This window comes from Cervus canadensis, chromosome 12 (genome assembly GCF_019320065.1).
Source record: "Cervus canadensis isolate Bull #8, Minnesota chromosome 12, ASM1932006v1, whole genome shotgun sequence".
NCBI classification, from domain to species: domain Eukaryota; kingdom Metazoa; phylum Chordata; class Mammalia; order Artiodactyla; family Cervidae; genus Cervus; species Cervus canadensis.
In genome coordinates, this window is record NC_057397.1 from 35,194,986 (window position 1) to 35,219,311 (window position 24,326).

The window sequence follows — 24,326 nt, forward strand, 5'->3', positions numbered from 1 at the left end:
CTCTAAAGGTGATTGCAGAAGCCCGTTGCTCTGTGGTGGAGGTTGGCACGATCAGTGTCTTGAGCCACTGTCTTTCAGAGATGCCATAGAAGTCTAGGGCCCCATTGTTCTATGGGTGTTGGGTCCCACTGTCTGAAACAGTTCTCATTGGTATAAACACACTGCGTCAGGCTCAGCATTCTAGAGGTCTCTTCCTGTCTCTGCTCAGCCCCGCATACCACCACCACCCCCACTCCCCAGCCCTGACATTGCAGCAATGCTCTAACGACAGTATCACCGATCGTCCCTTGAGGATTTGAGGCCGAGCTCAGTGCTGGCGGCTCTCAGACAACTGTGGGCATGTGTCCTCCACCAGCCGCGCTGGCCAAGACATACAATGTGTTCTTCGTTAAGGGCTGCACAGGGGGTCTGAATTACAAGGAAATAATTCGATCTAGCAGGTTAGGGTGAAATTGCCAACCAAAAGAACAATTCATGAGATCATCCAAACCTGGATGTGAAATTAATTCCATACATGGTAACTCACCACAGACCACCTTGTTTAAATTTGTTTTTTCCTCCTAATAGGATCTTCCTGGTGTCATTTGTGTTCCAGACAATAGGAAAATGATACAACCAACATGCTGGAAATTACGTTAAATCTGAAATACAAAGAGTTACAACAGTAGTGTGCGCTTTAGGCAAATTGTGCCTGTTATAAACCAGTTCGTTTGAGTTGATGAGTCCAGTAGGAAAAATGGAATTTTGGTCAGTGTAACTGAAGCAGAACTTTCTGAGGCACTCTTGTTTCAAGCTCAAGCCCTGGTCCACAGGACTATCCTCTCCTAGTGAACTGGCACTGACTCTGGGTTCCCATGAGGGCTTCCCTGGTGGCTCAGATGGTAAAGAATCTGTCTGCAACGCAAGAGACCCAGGTTCAATCTCTGGGTCGGGAAGATCCCCTGGAGAATGGCAACCCTCTCCAGTATTCTTGCCTGGAGAATCCCATGGACAGAGGAGACTGATGAGCTACCACCCATGGGGTCGCAGAGAGTCAGACACAACTGAGCGACAAACCCTTTCCTTTCCCATGAGACAAGAAGGAGGGTGCTTCAAGCTTTTGTCATCCTTGCTGATCTACCCAACCCAGAGTTCAGAATCCAAATGAATCTGTTCAGAATCCCTGTCCTCGTACGCACGATTAGTCGCTTCAGTTATGCCCGACTCTCTGCGACCCCATGTACCGTCTCCTGCCAGGTTCCTCTGTTCGTGGGATTCTCCAGGCAGGAACACTGGAGTGGGTTGCCACTTCCTTCTCCACCCTGCCCTTGAGGAATTTACAAATGAGATATTGAGGAAACGTTAACCCAGACAGAGCAGCAGTTAAGAGCGTGAGACAGCCCATCATGGTGGCCTGGCACTCAAGCTTAATGGTGGCCAAAAGGTTGGAAGTGATGGCAGGGCTGAGTGGGCCTCACAGCCCACCCGGGGCTGGGAGATTCCAGTCAATGATGCTGACTAAGGCCACAAACACCCAGTGGTTGTGATCAAGTGTCATATCACATAACGAAAATTAGCCTTCAATGCAAGAAAGAATGGGAACTTAGCCATCTGGGCTCACCTATTTTTGGCATCTGGCCCTCTCCTATGGAGACAGACGGGAAAAAAATAAAAAGAGTGCTGTGTTCAACCGTCTGTGTGAAAACAGACCCAGCCCCAAGGGGCTCTGCTCACTCATTTAAAGAAGACCCCTTCCCCCTCCACTCCAGTTGGAATTTCCCAGGCCTTTGGTGCCCCTACCCCTATGTCTGAGACACTCACTCAACAAGGAGACAGAGGAAGTGAAAGAGAACACCAATCCTGTTTTGCTACGTATAGGGAGCTGTGGGAAGGCTTCTGTGCAGAGAGACGGATGCCAAAGGGTGATTTCAGGTTTGCTTTTGCCAGTTTACCCTAGCATTTGGGTTCAAATCCCTAGAAAACACAAATCAAACTATTCAGTTACCTAAAACTGCATAACAAACCACCCCCAAAGATGGAAAAATATGATTTCTCACAATTCTGTGGGTTGGCTAGACTCAGCTGGGTGGTATCTCTTCTCCACAAGATGGTAGCTGGGGCTGTGGTCATCCAAGACTTTATTGGGCTGGAGCGTTCAAGATGGCCGACTCACATGGCTGCTGGTTGATGCCGGCTGTCTTGTGGAGACAAGCTAGGAACTCAGCTAGGGCTATTGACTGATGTGTTCTGACTATGGCTGTGGCCTCTCCGCATGGCTTGGGCTTCTCACAGCATGGTGGCTGGGTTCTAGTGAGAGTCGGAAGAAGTGACCCAACAGAGAAGAAACAGGAGGCTGGACCCAGAAAGCTAGGTTTGGAACTGCCACAATTCACTTCTACCAGATTTTATTGATTTAGCAAGAACAAGCCCAGTCCAATCTCAAGGGGAGGGGAAGGAAATGCAGTGGAGGGAGTGACCATTTACAGTCATTGTAGTCCCCCATTCAAACCTAATGATTGCCTTTCTGTAGAAATCAATGTGTCCTGATCTTTGCCCCAACGAGCCACATCCTCTCAACTTCAGTCACCTGCAGCACTCTTGCTGAGGAGACCCCCAAACCAGGCCGACTTCCAGTGGAGTTTAAACCATTGTTAGGGAAGTTAAAATGGGGGTAGTCTTGCTCAGGCTTCAGAAGTAGGGGAGAAAGCTTCTGAGTGACTTCTGACCTTGCCTGGATCCTTCCTGGACAACATGCCTCCCTGCAAGCACAGTAATTGTTGTTTTTAAGTCACTCAGTTATGTCCGACTCTTTTGCAACTCCATGGACTGTAGTCTGCTAGGCTTCTCTGTCTATGGGATTCTCCAAGCAAGAATACTGGAGTGGGTTGCCATTAACTTCTCCAGGGGATCTTCCCAACCCAGGGATTGAATCCAGGTCTCTTGCATTGCAGGCGAACTCTTTACCATCTGAGCCACCAAGGAAGCCCAGTATGTAGATGTGTGTGCTAAGTCGCTTCAGTCGTGTCTGACTCCTTGCAACCCCATGAACTGTAGCCTGCAAGGCTCCTCTGCCCATGGGATTCTCCAGACAAAAATACTGGAGTTGGTTGCCATTTCCTCTTCCAGGGGATCTTCCTGACCCAGGGATCAAACCCGTGTCTTTTTCACCTCCTGCATTGGGAGGTGGGTTTTTTATCACTAGCACCACCAGGGAAGCCCCAACATGTGAATACACATTGACAAACTGTCCTTCAGAAAACTGTAACAATTTATGTGAGTGCATGCTAAGTTGCTTCAGTCATGTCTGACTCAAGACTACCAATGTATGGTCCTTGTATCTAATGTACTAATATATCAAGTAGCTAGAAGACAGTGGACGTAGACTTGGCTTGCCCCTCAAAAAGAGAGTCAGGCAACACTTCCTTATATCCTTTTCCTCCTCTTTTCTGAACAGTCTGGTAAAGGTCATCCATGACCTCCTCATGCCAGATTGTAGGGGCTCTGTTTCTGTCTTTTCTTGCTTAGTCACTTCCTCTCTGTGGCAGTTGACACTCTTAACCATCCTGATCTCCCCTGGCCATCATTTTCTTACCAGGTCCATTCCTTCTCAGATACCTGTATGAGCTCCTATTTCTCTGTCTGTGTCTTCAGTGCTGGTGCTTCTCAAGCCTTGACCCTTGACCTTTTGTTCTTCTCTTACATTACAGGATCTATCTGGAGGATCTTCTTAAGTCACATGTCACCAGGTACCACCCACATGCTTATTGCTTATCTTCTCTTAAACTGTGATGTCTTTCCTCACCTTTCATGATACATCCTCAGTTACCAACTGAAGGTTTTTCTCTGATGCCCTGCAGGCATGTCAGCCTTGACAAGTCCAGAACTGAACTCATTACCAGCTTGCTCTTCCTCTGTATTCACTGTCTTAATGAATAATACTGCCACTTATCTGGCTTCCCAAGCCAGGGCCCAGGAGCCAGCCTAGATGGTCCCCCTCACCCCACCCCTATGTCCATTTGGTGATCAGGGCCTGTCCGGTCTACCTTCTTTGTTTCCTGTTCTTCCTCCTCCCATTGCTGCCCTCACTGGGGCCCTCTTTACCTCTGCTTCATTGTAAATATCCTTTATAACCCATTTCTTGTGTGTTTAGTTGCTCAGTCGTGTCCAACTCTTTGGGACCCCATTGACTGCAGCCTGCCAGGCTCCTCTCTCCATGGGGATTCTCCAGGCAAGAATACTGGAGGGGGGTGCCAAGCCCTCCTCTAGGGGGTCTTCCCAACCCAGGGATGGAACCCAGGTCTCCTGCATTGGAGGCAGATTCTTTACCGACTGAGCCACCAGGGAAGCTTACCCACTTCTTGGGCCTCTACTTCTCCTTCTCAGGATGGTATGCTGAAGAAACAAGGGAAAAGGACCATGATAGTGCGGGCATACTTGTAACCAGAAAGAACAGAGAGAGAAGCTGACTCTTCCGTATGGACCATGAGGACAAGGCTATTTACAGTTCTCTCTCTCTCTCTCTTTGAATATTATTAATTTATCGGATCTTAGCTGCAGTAAGCAGGATCTTTTAGTTGTGACATGTGGGGTCTAGTTCCCTGACCAGGGATAGAACCCAGACCCCCTGCATTGGGAGCACAAAGTCTTAACTGCTGAACCACCAGAGAAGTCCCTACAGTTCTTTCTGTTTACCACCAAGAAACTTACCAACAAAAGCCAAGACCAGCCTGGTATCTCAGAATCAGTTCACCAGCCTTGGTTCCTGACTACTGACATGGCGTGTGCCTCTTTGGGTCACTGGTGGTCCTCTCCCACCATCCTCCCCTGGTTCTCTGAGGAATCTAGAGCAGAAGGTGTAGCATGAGGTGTATGGGAAATGTGTAATCCCTTCGTGAGAAGTAATTCTCCCACCTGTGGGTCCTTCTCACCAAATGAATCCCGAGAGGCATTAGGAGCTGCAGACACTTGGCTCTGTGGAGAAGGCATATCAAAAATGATGATCCTGTTATCTGAGTGGTCACAGGGTCTCCCTGGCCCACATCTCTGAGAACATTCAGTTTGGAGTAGTGCTTATTTGTGTGCATATTTTACAATTGCCTTTAAGAAACAAAAATTCCCTGATGCCAAACAGGGCTGTGCCTTATTCATCTCAGCCTCTTTTTCTTCTCAGCACTTTTATCTGGCACACAGTGGTTGATCCATAATTATTGATCAATAGTAACTCATGTTTATCAGGTACTTACTCTGTGACAAATACAGTTCAAAACACTACATATCTTTTTTAAAGTTTTGGCTATGCTGGGTCTTCGTTGTTGCGGTCGGGCTTCCTCTATTTGCGGTGCAGAAAGCTTCTTATTGTTTGGCTTCTCTTGTTGCGGAGCATGGACTCTAGGGCACGCAGGCTCAGAAGTTGTGGCACGTGGATTTCGTTGCCCTGTGGCATGTGGAATCTTCCAGGACCAGGAACTGAACCTGTGTCCCCTGCACTGGCAGGTGAATTCTTAACCACTGACCACCAGAGAAATCCAAAATACACGTCTTCGTTCATAAAAGTCATTTATTTAACCCATGTAACAACACTACCATCTTCACTTTATAGCTGAAGAAAGTGAGGCTTGGAAAAGTTATGGGAATTTAACCTGAAAATACAGAGGGAGTTGGTGGAAAAGCTGAGCTGAACCTAGGCAGTCTGACTCTGGAATCCCAACTCTTAACCATATCCAACACTGTTTTCTTGGTAAAAGATAGATCAGGATTATATACCAGTAGCTGGGAAGGTTGGTGGTGGTGGTAGAAGCTGTGATTGTGGAGAGGGTGGTAGCTCATAAAGCCTCAGCTATCACAGGGACTTACCCCAGGAAAAGGAAACACGCAAACAGGATTCCTACAGCACCTTGGTTGCAGGTTGGTTGAACCAGATCACCACATTAAGGAAAGCAGGAATCCAGAGTAGACATTCTTTTCAAGATCAAAACCTGGATCACTGGCCTGTGTTTCCCCATGATGCTTCTCATACTGTGAAAGCAGAAGAAACTGAAATTGATTCCTAATGAAGTCTATCTGTTTCTGTCTTCTTGCATTTTCCCCCCCTGTGTATCTGGTTGGCATTTCATCTTCCCAGTTGGGCCGGAAGCTGTTTTATGATAGGGACATTACTTGAGGCTTCAGGGGTTCCCCATAATGACTAAGTCAGGGATGGAGATTCAATCTATATTTGCTGATTGATGGATAGGTTAAGATTTGATTATGGTCAGAAACTAGAAGGCAAGATATGTTTAGCCAGACATTTTCAGGCTAGTACTGTCTTTTCCTCCTAAGACAGAGGTAGTGGCTATAGTGGGGATGAACCCTTAAACAGCTGCTGTGGGTTATGTTGTGATGATTGTGGAAGCTACTCTGGTTCCAGGCCAAAAAAAAAAAAAAAGGAGTCCTGACCTTCTCTGATATCAGAGATAACCCCAACAGCTAAATTCTCCTTGGAATTCACATCCAAGCCTGATCTTTGCCAAAGCTGAGGGCTTGATATTGCTCTAAAGTTTGTGAAGAAGGACCTAGTTCTTTCCCCTGCACTCTGGGGATAAGGAAGGCTGAAAGGCCAAACACCCTTCTGGAAAATGACTACCCATATAGATTTAGGGGCAGGCTCGAAAGGAAACAAGATGTTAACCACTCATTCCAGATGTCGAGGTGAAAGCATCTAGAAACTTACCTGCTGGGAACACTGAATCTGTTCCCATTATGGATACTTATTCTCCAGAACGTTCCACTTCCTCCATTTTTCTCCAACACATCTTGGCTTCCTCACCCACTTTACCCCCCCTCCCATCACAGAATATATATTTTATTGAAAATCTGCTTATAATTTGCATACAATCTCAAAAATCTAATCCAGAAACACTAATTATCTTTGCAGCCAATAATTATAACCTACACAGGTGGCTCAGTGGTAAAGAATCCACCTGCCAATGCAGGAGACTCAGGTTCAATCCCTGGGTCAGGAAGATCCCCTGGAGAAGGAAATGGCAACCCACTCTAGTATTCTTGCCTGGGAAATCCTATGAACACAGGAGCCTGGTGGGCTACAGTCCATGTGGTTGCAAAAGAGTTGGACAGGACTCGGCGACTAAACAACAACAACACAGGTTGAAACAACATCTTCAACTGCTCAGTGATTAGTCAGAATGAAATTTAACATCAGATGTCAATCTACTTTTAAAACCATGTTTAGTTGAAATAAATGAGTTTTGTTCACAGCTCTTCTCTGTTCTTTTTTTTTTTCCTAAAGGCTGTCACCTCTGTTTCCTTTACTTTATACTTTTGAATCCAAATTTCTGATCATCTCTATTGTCTGCTTTCTCCCACCCACTTAAATAACGCAGTCTCCTCTCTTCTTGGAGCTCCCTTAAACTTAGAAGTGAAGTTTGAAGGAAAACTAAACCTCCATCTGTAGCCACTTCAGTTGTAAGAATCAGAAATGCCCTGACATTTAAAATCCACTCAGGATGACAAAAGTAGGGATGTGGCAGTCAGGCTTCTGGTTCTGTTATCACCAACAAAGGATGACCACTCTACTGCCTAGTTTTCTCATTATTCATGCTGAAGGAAAGGGGGCTTTTAAAAATAGACTAATTTGGGATAAGCTTCCCTTGTGGCTTAGCGGTAAAGAATCTGCTTATAATGCAGGAGACTTGGGTTCGATTCCTGGGTCAAGAAGACTCCCCTGGAAAAGAAAATGGCAACCCACTCCAGTATTCTTATCTGGGAAATCCCATGGACAGAAGAGTCTGGTGGGCTACAGTTCATGAGGTTGCAAAGGGTCAGACACGACTTAACGAGTAAACCACCACCACCAATTTGGGATCACTGGGAAGTTTTCTTTCTTTTTTTTTAACCTAGGTAGTTTTGTGACTCACTCAAGATAACTTTGTGGTTCATCAGACCCTTGAAACTAAAGACTGAAAGGATTAAAGAAAACCAAACAAAACAGTACAGCCTTCATAAATCTCTGACCAGTCTATGACTTTGGAGAGACTTACTCACTTACTTAAGCTTCACTGTTTACTCTGAAAGGAAGAACTAGCACAGGACTGTAATGAAACTTGTCCGCCACAACTCCCTCCGCCCCAGAAGGCAGGTAACTATTGGGTTTTCTCCCTAAACGGTGATTCTTGCTTCTCTGAAGACTACTCTGACCTGTTCCAAAGGGGCTGAGTTGAGGCAGTCATATTTGTACAACATGGGTCAGGGGTGAACATCCGTCCAAGGTGAGCCAAGCAGGAGCTCCTTCCCACAACCCAGGGAATGAAACCAACCGAGAGACTCAGGGTTCCCTCAGGTGACTGTGAACTTGGTAGCCAGGTTCTCTGGTTTGTGCAATGGAGAAGCAGGAGCTGGTGTGGAGAGAGAAATGATTCACACATTCAGAGAGGGGAGGGGAATTGAGAGAGAGGGAGGAGGCGAGCTTCCTGGTTTCCCCGTAGCCTTGTACTTCCTGACTCCAGTCTGCTTCTGCATTTTTGCTCTTAGGTTCTCTGAAACTCCCCTGTAGTTTTAGAACATATTTCCCACGGCTGGTTTGAATAGTATTTTTTAGAGTAGCACTGACATATATATACACACACACATATATATATATAATTGCTTTATAATTTACATATATTTGTATATATATATACACATATATGGAGAAGGAAATGGCAACCCACTCCAGTATGCTTGCCTGGAGAACCCCATGAACATAAGACCATAGTGGGCTATAGTCCATGGGGTTGCAGAGTTGGACACAACTAAGCAACTAACACACATACACACACACACACATATGCACATACACTGTCATGTGTAAAACAGATAGTGGGAAGCTGCTATATAGCACAGGGAGCTCAGCTTGGTGCTCTGCGATGACCTAGGGGGATGGGACAGGAGGACGTGGGAGGGAGGCTCAAGAGGGAGGGGGTATATGTATACTTACAGCCGATTCACTTTGTGGTGCAGCAGAAACTAACACATCATTGTAAAGCAATTATCCTCCAATTAAAAAAAAAAATACCCCAGGAAACAAGTTTTTGGGTACAGAGAAGATAAAACAAGAATAATAAAAATGGTAATTATTAAAGTTGAAAAAAAGATGATTTTTTAGTTTTTATAATTCACAGCCAAAGAATCCTAATTGATATGAGTAGTATTTTCCTTGCAGGTATTTGATTTTAAAAATTCACATATTAGAGACAAGATTTGAATTCAAGCATACCACTAGTAGTAGACGTATTAATGGTAACATAAATTTAGAGCTGCCATGCTCTTAGAGACCATCATTTTACAGATGTGAAAACTGAGGCCCACGAAGGCTACATCCCTCTCCAAGGTCACATCTGTGTCTGAACCAGGTCTCTAGACTCTTGACCCCTAGATCTTGGCTTTTTCCCTCATTCCCACTAACTTTGGGATTGAAATACTGTATTTACTTTCACAACTTAAACACTTAAAAAAAATAGACTCGCTACTTCCACACATTCTTAGTCCTACTCTTTTGGATGAAACATTGAAACCTGAAGATGTTAAATGACTTCAAAAAGACTGTACATGAACAGGGGTAGAACTAGTTTATTTACAGGCAGAAGGTCCCATCCAATAGACCAGACTTCTCTGTCCATGCATTCAGGTCAGAGTTGATCCTGTTAGGCTGGCAAATCCATCATGGCAGGGTTTCTTGGGTTATTCATCTACTCAACAAACATTTATCAAGTACTTACCATACTAGGGGGCTTCCCAGGTGGCTCAGTGGTAAAGAATCCGCCTGCCAATGCAGGAGATGCAGGAGACTCAGGTTCCATCCCTGGGTCAGGAAGATCCCCTGGAGAAGGAAATGGCACCCCACTCCAGTATACTTGCCTGGGAAATCCCATGGACAGAGGAGCCTGGCAGGCAACAGTCCTCAGGATCAAAAAGAGTCGGACACCACTGACAGATAAGCATGCACACCCGTACCATACTAAGGTGGGCACCATTCCGGATCAAGAGATACAACAAGAGGCAAATTCAGTTGGTCAGCCTCTTGAGGGTAAGTGAGCTTCAAGAGCTTTACCTGGTATATGTATACTTGGGGCTGCAGGTGGGATCAGTCAGTGAACATGTAGTGTATGAAGGTGACATTGATATACTACTAGAGTAAAGGCCTGGGGTTTTTTGACAGTGTCACAAAAATAGAGCATGCTGCCCAAGGCTGAGTGGGATAAATGAGGGACTGACTAGTGACTTAGAGAGACAAAGAACAATCTACAATGCAGGCTTTCTGAGGAAAACACGCTCACCTCTCATGCTCACTTCCTGGTCTGACTTTCCCTCCAGCTAAAATGTGGGTTCTTGAGGGTGAAGTAGTTTCATTTGTTTATTTATTTTCTGCATTCCCAGCATACATTAGAGTGTGCTGGGGATCCAGTCAAGGGAGCTTTTAGTTATGTTAAGAAGTTAGAATGTAAGAGGAAAGCCTCCCCAGCAAGGCAATCTATCAATGAGTCTCAGCAAGATGAGCTGGAACTTGGGTGGTGTTCGCCAGAAATCAGGTCTAAGGAAGTCTTTGCTTTGAGCCAGGTATTACAAGCCCCTCCCCATGGGGCATTTTTCTGTGACTGTGAAAATATAGGAAGCTGTCTGGGGGCTTGGAATTGAATCTGCTGACCCGAGGAAGAGATGTTCCTGTGAAATTGGGAAGCTGGGGGCAGGATGGTGGGTCTTCATGGGTCCAAAGTCCTCTGAAGTAAAGGGGGGCTTTTGACTCGCTGTGTTTTTTAAGAAATGCCCCAGTCCCCCCTGGGGTTGAAGGTACAATCATCTTGTTAACATTAACAAGGTATATTATCAAAGTGCCTCAGGTTAAGCAGTGAGACTTAAATTTTATTTCTTCAACAGGTTTATCTATCATTTTGATAGATCATTCATTTGTCCATTTATTCATTTATTCAGTGTATCATTTATCCATTTATCAAGGACTTATATTGTGGTGGGGTAGGTTGGGCGAGACCCAAAGACATGTGATTTTGCCATTAATGACTGCTAATGAAAAACTGTTGGCTTTCCCTCCCATTCTTGGCCATGATGATAACAAGTGGCCTTTGGAAATTAAAAGGTACAGAACAGTCTGGCCAGTTGCACAGATAACTCAACAGCACCAGGATTTAAAGACCAATCAGTTGGTCTGGATCACATTTCCAAGGTCACTAGGAGTCCTGAAAACCTATGTATAATAAGGTAAGTTTTTCATTAATCTATTTTTATTTTATGGTGCAGGAAATTGGTTGAAGCTGTCAAAAAAAATCACCATTGAGAATGTTGGCTTGGCCAAAGAATAGTAGGACACCTCAGAGAGGTCACCCCAGGAGAGGGGAGGAGGGTCCTTGTGACAGCCTGAAGGGTGGTGTCTTACCATTGATCTTTGGCAAGTTGTGCTGGAAAGGGCTGGTCAGAGTTCCAAAGCACAATATTATATTTCCAATTAAAATGTAAAAACAAACCTCTTCCATAAAACACATTGGCTTCAGCCCTGGGAAGTGACTACAAAGCCCGCTGCTGATTGAGAAAAGCTGAAAGCAGACACTGTAATTGATAAAGAAGATAAGTCAATCTGTGTCCTTTAAAGAATAATGAGTTCCATTTTTCATCAAAAAGATCTCCCTGTGCTGAAGAAACATTCTTTCAATAAATCTACTTAATGGTTTCCCCTCTAATGATATATAACATGGCAGGCCACCCATCATTTGCAATGCTAATTCAACCCAAAGGAAACCCAACCAGTTCCCAGGAAGGGCTGCTGGAAAACCATCTAAAGGGAAAATTTCGAAAGGCCTTTTGGGGCTCCTCAAGTAGGTAGATGGGATGGGATTTTGAATACACAGAGTCTCACTAAACTTGAAACTCGATGCAAATGTCCATCCACTACCCCCACGGCCACTCCTGTGTGCTCACCTCCAAGGATGACTCGTTGGATGGTTCCAGAGTAAATACCTCAGATGCTTGGGCTGTGAGAAACGATGAGCTTTGTTTGTTTCCTGAGCTCATCCGTCTCCCACAGCTCGGCCAACCTTGGTGGTGTAGGGACCGTGGGCTGTGGGAGGCACTTTATGGTGTTTGGGAAACTGAAGATGTGTTTTAAAGATCCTGCCTGAGTGATGCTCATGGGGCGTGCTTGCCGCCCAGCCCAGGGCCAAAGCCTCAGGTGCTGAAAGGCCCAGGGGGAAGAGGGGGCCTGCCCCCTTTCCGAGGGGGTCATTTAGGACCCTCCTCACCTGATGCCAGGCAGCAGACTTATTGTTTGACCTGTGCTGATCTTTGTGAACCCCAACTTTACAAATGGGCTGTTATCTCCACCAGGGCCCAGACTTTAGGGAGCAAAACCTATTTCCTCTGAGGGCACCCAGCCCTCACGATGCCGGTGGACTTCCCCGCCTGGGAGTCATTAAGAACAACCCTCCAGTGATTTCCTTCTGTTGCTGTTTGTTTATCCTCCAGTCGCGTGTGAGTCAGCCAGATCATGACTTGCGGTGGTTTTGCTTGTGAAACCTTATATAATTCTAGGCCTATTGTCACGTTGGGCTGAGCAGTTAGACCATAGAGTGTTTTCTCATTGCACAACGTTGGCAGATCAATAGGGAGAAAACCTGAACAATGAGGTGATGTTGGCTGGTCAGGAACCCGGCTCCGAGTCACCCAGGGAGGCAGCCCTGCAGTTTCACAGAGACAGCCTGGTGGCAAGAGGAGCCTGCACGTCCCCTAGAGTCACCACTGTGCAGGCTGACAGGGCCCGGCCTTCGGGACGGGTGACACGGGGGTGATGTTTCAGAGAGGAGAGCGAAGCAAGGGAAGAAGAACAATGACCACACTTCACACAGAAACCGACCACATTTTTTTTTACTGCGTTGTCTTCACCCTGGATTCCAACATGCTGGTCCAGAGCATGGCTGGCAAGACCTCTATGGATCCTCTGACTGGCTTTCCTTCCCCACCATGTACATTACTGCTTTTGATCCCACTCCGTGACCCAAGTGCAGAGGCAGTTATCAAAGAACACTTTGGATGCAAACAGTGAGCGGCTTACAATACACGGATGGGGTGGGAGCGATGTCCACCACGAACGTGGAATCCACATAAATGGCTGGAGAGGCAAGACGCCTCCTCAGTGGCTAATAGGATGATGGAGTTCAAAACCCACAACTGGTTTTTGTTTTCTTTCTGAATTCCTGGCGTCTATTGAAACCAGTTGTTCCTACCCTTATTTCATATGCATCATCACAAGTCTGACCTGATTTCCACCATGTTTGTTGGCATACATCTTTAAGTGGTGCGCCCTGAAGTTATTCATACTGATATAGGATGAAGCTTACAAATATCTGCATTGAAAGAGAAACTGGGGTGACTCTATATGAAGACAACGACCATCACATTGCACAGCACATCGTTGGTTAATCTTGGAATCGTCAGGCATTATTTAAAATGAGAGAGAATAGAAGCGAACACAAGTGCCACGAGAAAACAATCCTAACAACAGAACCAAACCCAATTTCTCTATTCAGCATCGAAAAACCAAACCCAATTTCTCTAACACTTTTCATTAATTGTTATTTTAAGCTCCAGTAGCAGGATCGGATTTCTGCTGCCTCTGGGCACATGAGTTATGATCTGATCTCAAGTTCCAAGGGAAATGCTCAAAGTTTTATTTTCCCCCAGTTGAATAAACAGTCCTATGTCTATTATCTCTTGTGTTAGAATAGTGTTGTCTTCACATAAGACTCAAATCATGGTATTAGTCATTCATTTCCTTGAACACAGACACCCTCATGCGTGCTGACAGGTTTATAAGGACGCGGTGGCAGCGCGGTTATGGGAGCTGCTAGATGACCGACCTTGATTTCTTGCAGTCCTGAGCGATGGAGCCCGGGTGTGTCTGGTTATTGTTCGCTTTCTCTCCCAGATGCTGGGCTTGTCTGGAAGATTAATACATTAACAAGAGCTGAAGGTCCAGGGTTGCACATCTTCAGACATGTTTATTAGCAGATGGCACACAGGATTCAAAGGTCACCACAAAAGTGACATTTTAAAGTGAAACAACAATATTTATGTTCAGATAGTCTACTGATGAGATCATGTGGAAATGGTTTTGATTAAATTAGCTTATAAATGGTTGCCAATCTATAGGCAACTTAAAATGCCACGTCTGTTTACCAAATGTTTTCTTCTCACGCTCTCACCCTTTAAATATTAATGACCAAATGCTGTTTTTTCTTGGTCGGCGTGGGGGGGGGGGGCGGATAAGCTTTTTTTAACTGTAAGATCTGTATATTTGGTTTTGACTTCCTGGGTTATCTGATTTTTTTTTTTTTTTTCATTCTAAAAATGTTATCTCCTGTGTGAGTTCTGAAATCTCACCTGCTATTATTCCTGCTTTGAAAGAATTTGGATTCCACTATCGTAAATACAATGGCTTGCAATTTCTTTAGTATAAATTGGGTCTCTGGAGGGACCTAAAGTTCAGTCCCTTGGATCAAACGTTATGTTCAATATCATAAAAGAGGTATGAGCTGGATTTCAGAAATTCTTATTAAAGCTGCGATTTGGCCTCTGCAGTCCCCAGGAGCTACAGTTTTGTGACAGTGTGTGCTGGTGCTTCATATAACAACGTGAAAAACAAAATGCAGCCAACGGGAGGGAACCCTCCTCTCATCTGATTTTTTTTCCCCCCTCTGTGTTGTGCCTACAACCTAGCAGGGCTTTGAGGGAAAAATTTTACCTCAGCAAATGGTTTAGTCAGAGAACGCTCAACAGTCTGAAATCAAAGTCATCTTTTGTAAGTTCTGCAGGTCTCTGTGGTCCATAAAACTCACAGAAATATTTCCAGCAAAGGCATTAAAATGCAGAAATAATGATCCATCGGTAGATTAAAACTTTCACAGACATATTTAGAGGCAACAAATATGAACATGTAGACTGGTTCTCTTTTATTTACATTGAATTGTGTTATGAATAATTTTGCAGGATATATATATTATTGTCTTGAGTTTTTCACTTTATTATGATGTTGATCTCATTTTTCAGACAAGTTACAAAATTACAAATGTACGAATACCACAGAAGATGTACTCACTTTTCAAGAGAACCTTTTTCAATATTCATTGCCCCTTCCATTGAATCCAGTCCTTGTTCAGAAAATTGTTTCAAGGCACTTAAAGCTGCCTAAAAATGAAAACAAACACACAAACAAGGAGATTCATTCACTGACTTTCATGTAATAAACAGGAATGCAATGGTAAAAGAAAGCTGTGATATATAGTAAAGGCTATCATTTTCATTCGTCTAAATGAATGCTTTTTTGTATCATTTAACAAAATTACATTTGAGAGGCTATATTATGAAGGAGCAACGTATATCCTAGAAAGGCTTTATTTTTGTGTGTTTGGGGGAGAGGTGGAGAGAGGAACCTGCATAAACCTTATGGCTTATCCATAATTTTGTAAGATGGCAACAAAGTTTTATCCACAAAAGTAGAAACATGTCATAGAAGCCTATCTATCTTCAATGATGATTTTTGCATCATTTCTCCTTACATTCCTGAAACTACATATTCTCTTCTTCCAGATGTGAAAGCATCAGATATTTTTTCTCAACTGTCCAAAGCTAGCATAAATGTACTGGTCAATTTTGTAGACATTTAGCCCCAACCGAGTCACAGAATGTGAGCGGTGAAAGGGACCAAAGACACTTTTGAATTCCGAGGGGATGGTGTGATGATGGTATTCTGTATATAGAGAAAAAAATCTGCCTCCGTGGGGGCCCTGTGGAGGCCTGCCTGGCCACCGCAGAGCCTCCTGAGGTAGGGATATGCCCGGATGCGTGGGATGCCGAAGGGTGTTGACAGGCTGGTGGAGCCTCGCTGAATAGCTGGGAGGCACCAAAAAATGTGATGCTGATAAGATCTGCATAACTTGTTGACACTCTTGTGCACCGTCCAAATTGTTATTTCTTTGAATAAGAATTTGGTTCTTCTTCCCCTCCCCCACAGCCCACCCTTTTAAGCTCGACTTAGAAGGGCTTTGTTGAGTCTGAGATAGGTGTGAGCGGCCAGGCTTGTTTGTATCTTGGAGATCCTGCTGGGTCACACTTTGGTCATCTGCATCTTCTCAAAGGCCTTTGTAAAAGAGTTAACTCCTGCCACTGCTCAAACTTTTATCTGCTAGCAGCTCCTTTCGGGTAGTTAAGTGCATGATCTTTTCTGCATCTCTTTATGCGTAATATATCTTTTTGGTTCAGATTTTTAAGTTAATAGACTTAATTTTCTTTTTTTTGAGAGCAGTTTTAAGTTTATAAAAACATGAAGCAGGGAAACCCTCTTCCCTTCCCCCTCCCTCAACATCATTTCCCCTATTATTAACATCCAGCATTACAGAGGTACATTTATTACAAGTGATGAAACACTGATATACTACCATTAACTTAAGTCTATAGTTTACAGTAGGGTTTGCTCTGTGTTGTACATTCTATGAATTTTGACAAATGTACAGTGTCATGCGCCCACCATTACTTCATAGAGAATAATTTCCTTGTCCTAAAAATCCCGTGTTCCATGTGTTCACCCCTCCTCCCTTTCCACGCCCCTCCCCATCCCTGGCAGCTCCTTTTATTTACAATCTTTATAGTTTTATCTTTTTTGATGCCATACAGCTCTAAGTGTGCAGTATGTAGCATTTTCAGATTGGTTTCTTTCACTTAGCAATATGCATTTAAAGTTCCTCTATGTCTTTTCATGGCTTGTTAGCTCATCTCTTTTTATTGCTGCATATATTCTATTGTCTGGATATACCACAGTTTGAGGGACATCTTGGTTCCTTCAGGTTTTTGATGATTATGAATAAAGCTGCTATCAACATCTGTGTGCAGATTTTTGTGTAATGTTTGTAACATTTTTTTAGTCCTTTTATTTTTAAAATATCAACCACTATATTCAGCCAAAAGTACTAATATATCCTTATCTTTTCCTTTAGGCTATTTCTTCCTTTCAAATCTCTAAGCTGATCTTCCCAGTTCAGCTGAATGCCCACTGATGCCTCCGCTCTGGCCTGGGAGAGCTGAGGCAGGGGCAGGGTGAAGATGGGGAGGCTGTGCTGGGCTCTCTGTTTCATCACTCTCTCTCTAAACCCGCAGTCCTTTAGGGATGTCAGTGCCCCAGCCCCATTACCCTTGATCTTGGCCTAGGCTTCTACTACACAGTAGCTGGCGTAGGTTACCGTGACATGTAAGCGCTAACCTCAATTGGGTAGGACAAAGTATGGCCATCTCATTGGGGTTACTATTATTGATTGAATTATGTCCACCCTCAAACTTGTATGTTGTTCCAATCCCCCACACATAGAACATGGCCTTAGTTGGAAATAGGGTCTTTGCCAATATAATTAATTAAGATGAAGTCATACTAGATCATCCATCCCAGATGGCACAGTGGTAAAGAATTCGCCTGCCAATACAGGAGATGCAGGCGAGGCTCGGGTTTGATCCCTGGGTCAGGAAGATACCTTAGAGTTGGAAATGGTGACCCACTCCAGTTTCCTTGCCTTGAAAATTCCATGGACAGAGGAGTATGGTGGGTTTCAGTCCATGGAGTTGCAAAGAGTCAGCCACAACTGAGCTCACACACACACACACACACACACACACACACACACACACCTATATTAGATTAAGGTGGGTCCCAATCCATTATGACCAATGTCCTTACAGAAAAGGGAAAATTCAAAAACAGAAACACACACAGGTAGAACACTGTGTGAAGAAAGAAGAGATTGAATCGATGCAACAGAAGCCAAGGAACACCAAAGGCTGCCGGGCAACCGCCAGAAACTAGGGGAGAGGTATGGAACAGATTCCTCCCTCACGGCCCTCCAAAGGAACCAACCATGCCTACACCTTGCTCTTGGACTCCTAACCTCCATAGCTGCGAGACAAGAAGTTAGTGTTGAATTTATCGTGGGTGGGTCCTTTGTTACGGCAGCCCTAACAACAATTATAGGCACATCATCATTCCTCTATAAGGAAAGAACCTCTTTCTCCTCTCTTTGATATTTCCTTTATTGTCTTTTTATTATAAAAAGTTTCTCATTACAGAAAAATCATAATATGTAAGCAAGCAAAAAGAATGTGAAAATATTCAGTCTTACACACCGCTCAAAACTTGGTGCATGTCTTTCCAATCCTCTTCTATCCCCCTCCCCTAAGGTACACACTTTAACCTGGATCATATCCTAACACTATTTTAGAACCTGCTCTTTTCATTGAAGGCTTCCCTGGTGGCTCAGATGGTAAAGTGTCTGCCTGCAATGCAGGAGACCCGGGTTCGATCCCTAGGTTGGGAAGATACCCTGGAGAAGGAAATGGCAACCCACTCCAGTACTCTTGCCTGGAAAATTCCATGGACAGAGGAGCCTGGTAGGCCACAGTCCAAGGGGTTGCAAAGAGCTGAGAGACTTCACTTTCACTTTTCTTTTCATTGAATCATTAGCGATTTTCCGTAGCAACAGAAACACTTCAGCAACATCATTTTGCAGGACTACACAGTATCTCACTGACTTTATGTGCCTTTCTGAATTTAACCAATCCCTACTGTTGGACATTGAGACCACATCCAATTTTTAAACTGTTATTAACACTGTACCAGGACCTCCCTGGCAGTCCAGTGGTTAATGTTTTGGGCTCCCAATGCAGGGGGCATGGGTTCCACTCCTGGTCATCGAACTGAGATCCCACACGCAGTGCAGCATGACCCAAAAAACAAAAAACACTGCACCGAGCTTTCTAATACTAAATCACTGCCTACTGTCCCAATAATTTCCTTGTGATAAAGTCCTATAAGTTGAATTTCTGGACCAAAATACATGCACATTTTGAAAGATGTGATATGAATTTCCCTCTGCCCTCAGAGAGATTGTGTCCACACCAATGCTCTGAGGAGCACCTGTTTCTCTAGGTCATTTTGGAGTTACCTTTCAGAACAGCTTGTGGATCATTGGAGCCAACCGGTTTGGTCACTTTATGGCCCCACTTTATTTTTCATTTCTCCATCCTAAGCATTTACCTTATTCACTAGACTTAACTTTGAAGGAAATTTGGTTGCTTTCAAAAGTAAAATTCACCCTCAAAGGACTCAGATTTGGACATTTCTCCTCCTTAAAATAAAAGTAATTTGCACAGGAATTGGACTTTTATTAAATTCAGTGAGGTTTCCTCTGTGGTCCTTTCAAGTCCTGAAATACTCAGGGGGCCTGGGCAACCTGCCCACGTGACTCTGCTGAGCATGGTCCTACGGGTGCACATCCTTGTGGGCTTGTCACGTGACCCTGAGCGCTGAAGTCCCGCCCCCTGTACACACGCATGGAGGGAGGCACCAGGCCTGCTCACAGTATGTGAATTATTGGCAGGAATGCTGAGCTTTATCAATTTCTTCCCAAATGGACATTATAGAACACCTTCCATAGTAGTCTCTCTGCACTGTGGTTGGTGTTGCTGAATGAGACTCCTGAGCACTCCAGGGCTTCTCGGTCCTGTTTTATTCCCAGCATAGCCAAAATGATCATCAGTACAAATTCTCAAAAAATAAAAACAAAACCCACTTATAGGCTAACTGTTCAGCCCAGTTTTCAGTAGTTGCTTGGGGAATACAGGTTGTATCAATACCAGAAATCCTATGTCTTGGCTCACAGAGTCTAGGACCCAATGAAACTCGTTCTCTTCCATCCAAAAAGAGGTGCCCTTAAGAGATGAAGGTGAAGTCTCAGGGAGCAGATTGTGTGCTTTAGCTCTTGCAAAAGCTTCTGGATGATTTAATCAACATGACAGGCAGGTCCCCAAGTGCTGTCAAGATGCCTGTCACCACTCCAAGAACATCCTCCCAGCTGGAATGGCAGCGTACTCTTTCACTTGGTGCCATGAACGGATTTTCAGAATTCTTGTGTGGCTGCTTCCCTCCAAAGGTATGTTTAAAGGCTTCCAAATAACATTCCCTTATCTGTCTGATGAGATAATCCAGCCCACATCTTATTGATACCCCTGAATACAATCGCTTCTAAGTATGAGAGGACTTCTTTCTACTTTATAAAAGGCAATGAAGATACTTTATCTTCTCTGTAAACAGCAGTCCCTGCCATTTGATGAGCATCCCTGTGCCACAGTCATAAGACCAGGTCCCTTACCTGCGTGATCTCAGGTGTTACCACAGCCCTGCAAGGTGGGCCCTTCCCATGAAGAATTCAACAACCTACTCAAAGTCACATGGCTAGTAAGTGGCAGAGCAGAGGTGTAAACCCGGCACACATCCTGGGTCACATCACATTATTTTCTTCAGACATAAAAACTGCTCACATTCAGCCTAGCCAATTTCAGCATAACTCCTTCCAAAGTCCATCTAGCCTAAACACCTAAACAAGGTCCGTCTAGTCAAAGCTACGGTTTTTGCCAGTAGTCATGTATGGATGTGAGAGTTGGACTATAAAGAAAGCTGAGTGCCAAAGAATTGATGCTTTTGAACTGTGGTGTTGGAGAAGACTCTTGAGAGTCCCTTGGACAGCAGGGAGGTCCAACCAGTCCATCCTAAAGGAAATCAGTCCTGAATAATCACTAGAAGGACTGATGCTGAAGCTGAAGCTCCAATACTTTGGCCACCTGATGCGAAGAACTGACTCACTGGAAAAGACCCTGATGCTGGGAAACATTGAAGGCAGGAGGAGAAGGGGACGACAGAGGATGAGATGGTTGGATGGCTTCACCGACTCAGTGGATGTGAGTCTGAGCAAGCTCCGGGAGTTGGTGATGGCCAGGGAAGCCTGGCGTGCTGCAGTCCATGGGGTCGCAAAGAGTCAGAAACAACTGAGCGGACTGAACTGAACTGGATGGATCTAGAGGCAGTCATATAGTGTGAATAAAGTAAGTCAGAAGGAGAAAACAAATCATTCAATAATGCTTAGATGTGGAACCTAGAAAAAATGATACAGATGAACTTATTTGCAAAGCAGAAATAGAGACACAGATGTAGAAAAGAAATATATGGATACCAAGGGGAGAAGGGGGTGGTGGGAGGAATTGGAAGATTGGGATTGACATATATACACTATTGATACTATGTATTCCTGGGGATCTTCCTGAACCAGGGATCGAACCTGCATCTCCCGAATTGGCAGGAGGATTCTTTACCACTAAGCCACCAGGGAAGTGGTAAAGCAATGGAATATTACACAGCCATAAAAAGAATGGAATAATACTATTCACAGCAACATGGATGGACCTAGAGATTATCATGCTCAGTGATAATCAGTGAGTGTTCAATATGGTATCACTTATATGTGGAATGTAAAAAAAATTATATAAATGAACTTATTTACAAAATGGAAATAGACATATGAAGCAAATTTATGGTTACCAAAGAGGATAGTGGGTGGTGGTGGTCAGGGTGGGGGGAAGATAAATTAGGAGCTTGGGATTAGCATATACACACTACTACACATAAAACAGGAAAACAATAATGGCTTACTGTATAACACAGGCAGGGCTTCCCTGGTAGTTCAGTGGTAACGAATCCACCTGCCTCTTTCCATGGACTTTTCCAGGCAAGAATACTGGAGTGTGTTGCCATTTTCTATGCCAGGGGATCTTTCCAACTAGGGATCAAACCCATGTCTCCTCTGTCTCCTGCACTGGCAGGCGGATTCTTTAGCGCTGAGCCACCAGAGAAGCCCTGGGATTGTTTTTTAAAGGTCTATCCAAGGCAGTAGATGTAGCTTTGATTGAAAGGTGAAATTTTCTTTAAGTGTTTTTAAAAAGTGGATGACATTTCCTTTTCTTAGTCCTGTCTTTCCAGCTCAACACTTGTATCCATTTGTGTGTGTGTCGTTTCCCTTAGAGGAGGGCATCTGCATAGATACATAGAAATATTTTTGTCCCCAAAAGATTTTACAACTGTTTTGGGAATAAATTCCCACAGGTTCTAGAACAGATGCTACCATTTTCATGTAGGGCTTGTTTTGTGCGTAGTTATAGCAATGCCAGAAACATAATGCCAATAAGATGCCTCCCATGCCGGTTTGTTGGTCTTGGTTCACGCGCGCGCGTGCATGTGTGTGCGTGTGTGTGTGTGTGTGCGCGTGTATATGTGTGTTCACAGGATCGGGGTGAGTCTTTCCAGTCATTTCTGTCATTTCTAACTTTCCTCTGGTTGATGAGCAATTAAGCAAACTTGAAACCAGTGCCTACTCTTCCTGCTTTCTTCTGCAGGGATTAAATAGCTTGTAATGACAATGTAGCAGCATTAAATCATTCTTTGAGAGACAACAATGGTTCATTAGCAAAATGTGAATTTTAACTCATCCCCTCTTGACACGCAGCACTTTTAGGAGTCTTTGAACAGGATGCCCAACAGATCTTTTTCTTTCTTTCTTTCCATTTCACATTTTTCCCACCGATTCACATCCCAAACCCCAGAAACAGGCTGTTCCCATTAAAGTCAATGGTAACCATGCAAGTCTGACTGTGGCCTTCATTCTGAAGTTAAGTGTTCAAGGTTGTTTTGTTTTGTCTTTTCCCCATTAAAGAGCTTGCTCATATGGAACTCTTCCTGGGAGTAGATCTAACTGCTGGACTCATTTCAGAACGCACACAAATGGACCTATATGTGGCTCATTAAATCAGTCTCCTTTAATGAGAAAATCATAGGCTTCAAATTACAAACATCTTCAACTGCAGTTGAGGACTCCCCTCACCTTTTTTTTTTAAATGTGGACCATTTTTAAAGTCTTTATTTTATTTGTTACAATATTGTTTCTGTTTTCTATTTTGGTTTTTTGGCTGCAAGACACATGGGATTTTAGCTTGCCAACCAGGGATTGAACCCACACCCCCTACATTAAAATAAGTCTATCCACGGGATCGCCAGGGAAGTCCCAGGACTCCCCTCACTTGTCATCCCAATAATCTTTGAGATCAACTCTGTGAAATCACTTAAATGACTGAAAAACCAGAAGGTCTTTTCTCCGGTAGGTTTGAAGCCTTACTGCCTAAAGAATGTGAATTTTAATGTTTCTAAATTACCCATTTTCTTACTTTGAAAAGTCTGTAACAAAATGCCAAGTCTCTCTTTATGTAAAATAAGAGACACCCCAAAGAGAACATTGTTATTTCTAAATTTTATCACATTATGTAGAAGCCTCAATCTGTATTACTTTTCAGATGAATCAGTGGTTGGACTTAAGAAATAGAAATAGGATTATATTGAGCTTTAATTAAACCAGTTGCTGCTCTGCTTTCTAACAATTTCACTATCATCCCCACTTTCATTTGTGCTTACACAATCCTGTTGGTTCGGGTAATTTTCATAAAATTGGCATTTTACTTAAAAAAAAAAAAAAGCTCCTACTGTTGGAACAAAGGGATGTCACCGAAGGTGACGACTACTCATTGTGGGGAAAAAAAAAGAGGTGGGGGTGGTCAAAAGACATGCACATTTTAGACCATCTCCTAAGGCAAAGAATAGGAATTTTGGCTTGAGAATTTGGGGAATTAGTACAAAATGGGACACTTAAACTATAGACTTGGGCATCATCTTTCTTTCAGTGATCAGACTCTGACTGTTGGTTAATCCATGTAGCTGCCAGCCTTGACAATAATACAGAATCAAATTTGAAAAAGGATTAGCTGTGCCAAGAGGAGTGTTTTCAGCATGCTTAGAACAAGCTTGAGTGTCAACCTCATCATGTCCTCGTCATCCAATCATGCTGTGTCTGTTTTACCAATAGCATTCATTTTAAATTCGTGTGTTGTCTCTATTTTTGCTTCAACAAAAAGTCCCCTTTGTAACAGTGTTTATGGAAACATGTGTTGGGCACAAAGGCAAGCGTCCCTGAATGGTGGCAGCATCTCTGAGCTTGGCAGAATAATCCTCCCAAAGGTGACCATGTCCTACCCACAGAAGCTGAATATACTGCCTCGCATGGTAAAAGTGATTTTGCAGATGAGACTGAGGTATGAACATTGAGATGGAGAGGTTATCCTGGATAATCCAAGTGGGTCCAATTTAGTCACGTATCAAGTCACTTCAGCCGTGTCCAACTTTTTGTGACCCTATGGACTGTAGCCCACCAGGCTCCTCTGTCCATGGGATTCTCCAGGCAAGAACACTGGAGTGAGTAGTCATGCACTCCTCCAGAGGACCTTCCCGACCCAGGAATCGAATCCACGTCTCTTATGTTTCCTGCATTGGCAGGTGGGTTCTTCACCACTAGCTCCAACCAGGCCCTAATGTAATCACACAAGTGCTTAAAATCACA

At 43.9% G+C, this 24,326-nt stretch overlaps 1 protein-coding gene across 14 annotated transcripts in view; it reads right to left on the reverse strand.

Annotated features, from left to right (window-relative positions):
• Positions 1 to 12,866: 12,866 nt before the first annotated feature.
• Positions 12,867 to 24,326, reverse strand: part of STAU2 (staufen double-stranded RNA binding protein 2) — a 288,944-nt gene continuing 277,484 nt past the window's right edge. For all 14 annotated transcript variants that reach the window (XM_043483209.1, XM_043483206.1, XM_043483201.1 and 11 more), the window contains 2 exons: positions 15,113 to 15,201; positions 12,867 to 13,955 (listed from right to left, as the gene is read on the reverse strand). In XM_043483209.1, coding sequence (XP_043339144.1) covers positions 13,862 to 13,955; positions 15,113 to 15,201 — 183 coding nt within the window. In that variant the 3' untranslated portion in view covers positions 12,867 to 13,861. The remainder of the gene's footprint in view (positions 13,956 to 15,112; positions 15,202 to 24,326) is intronic.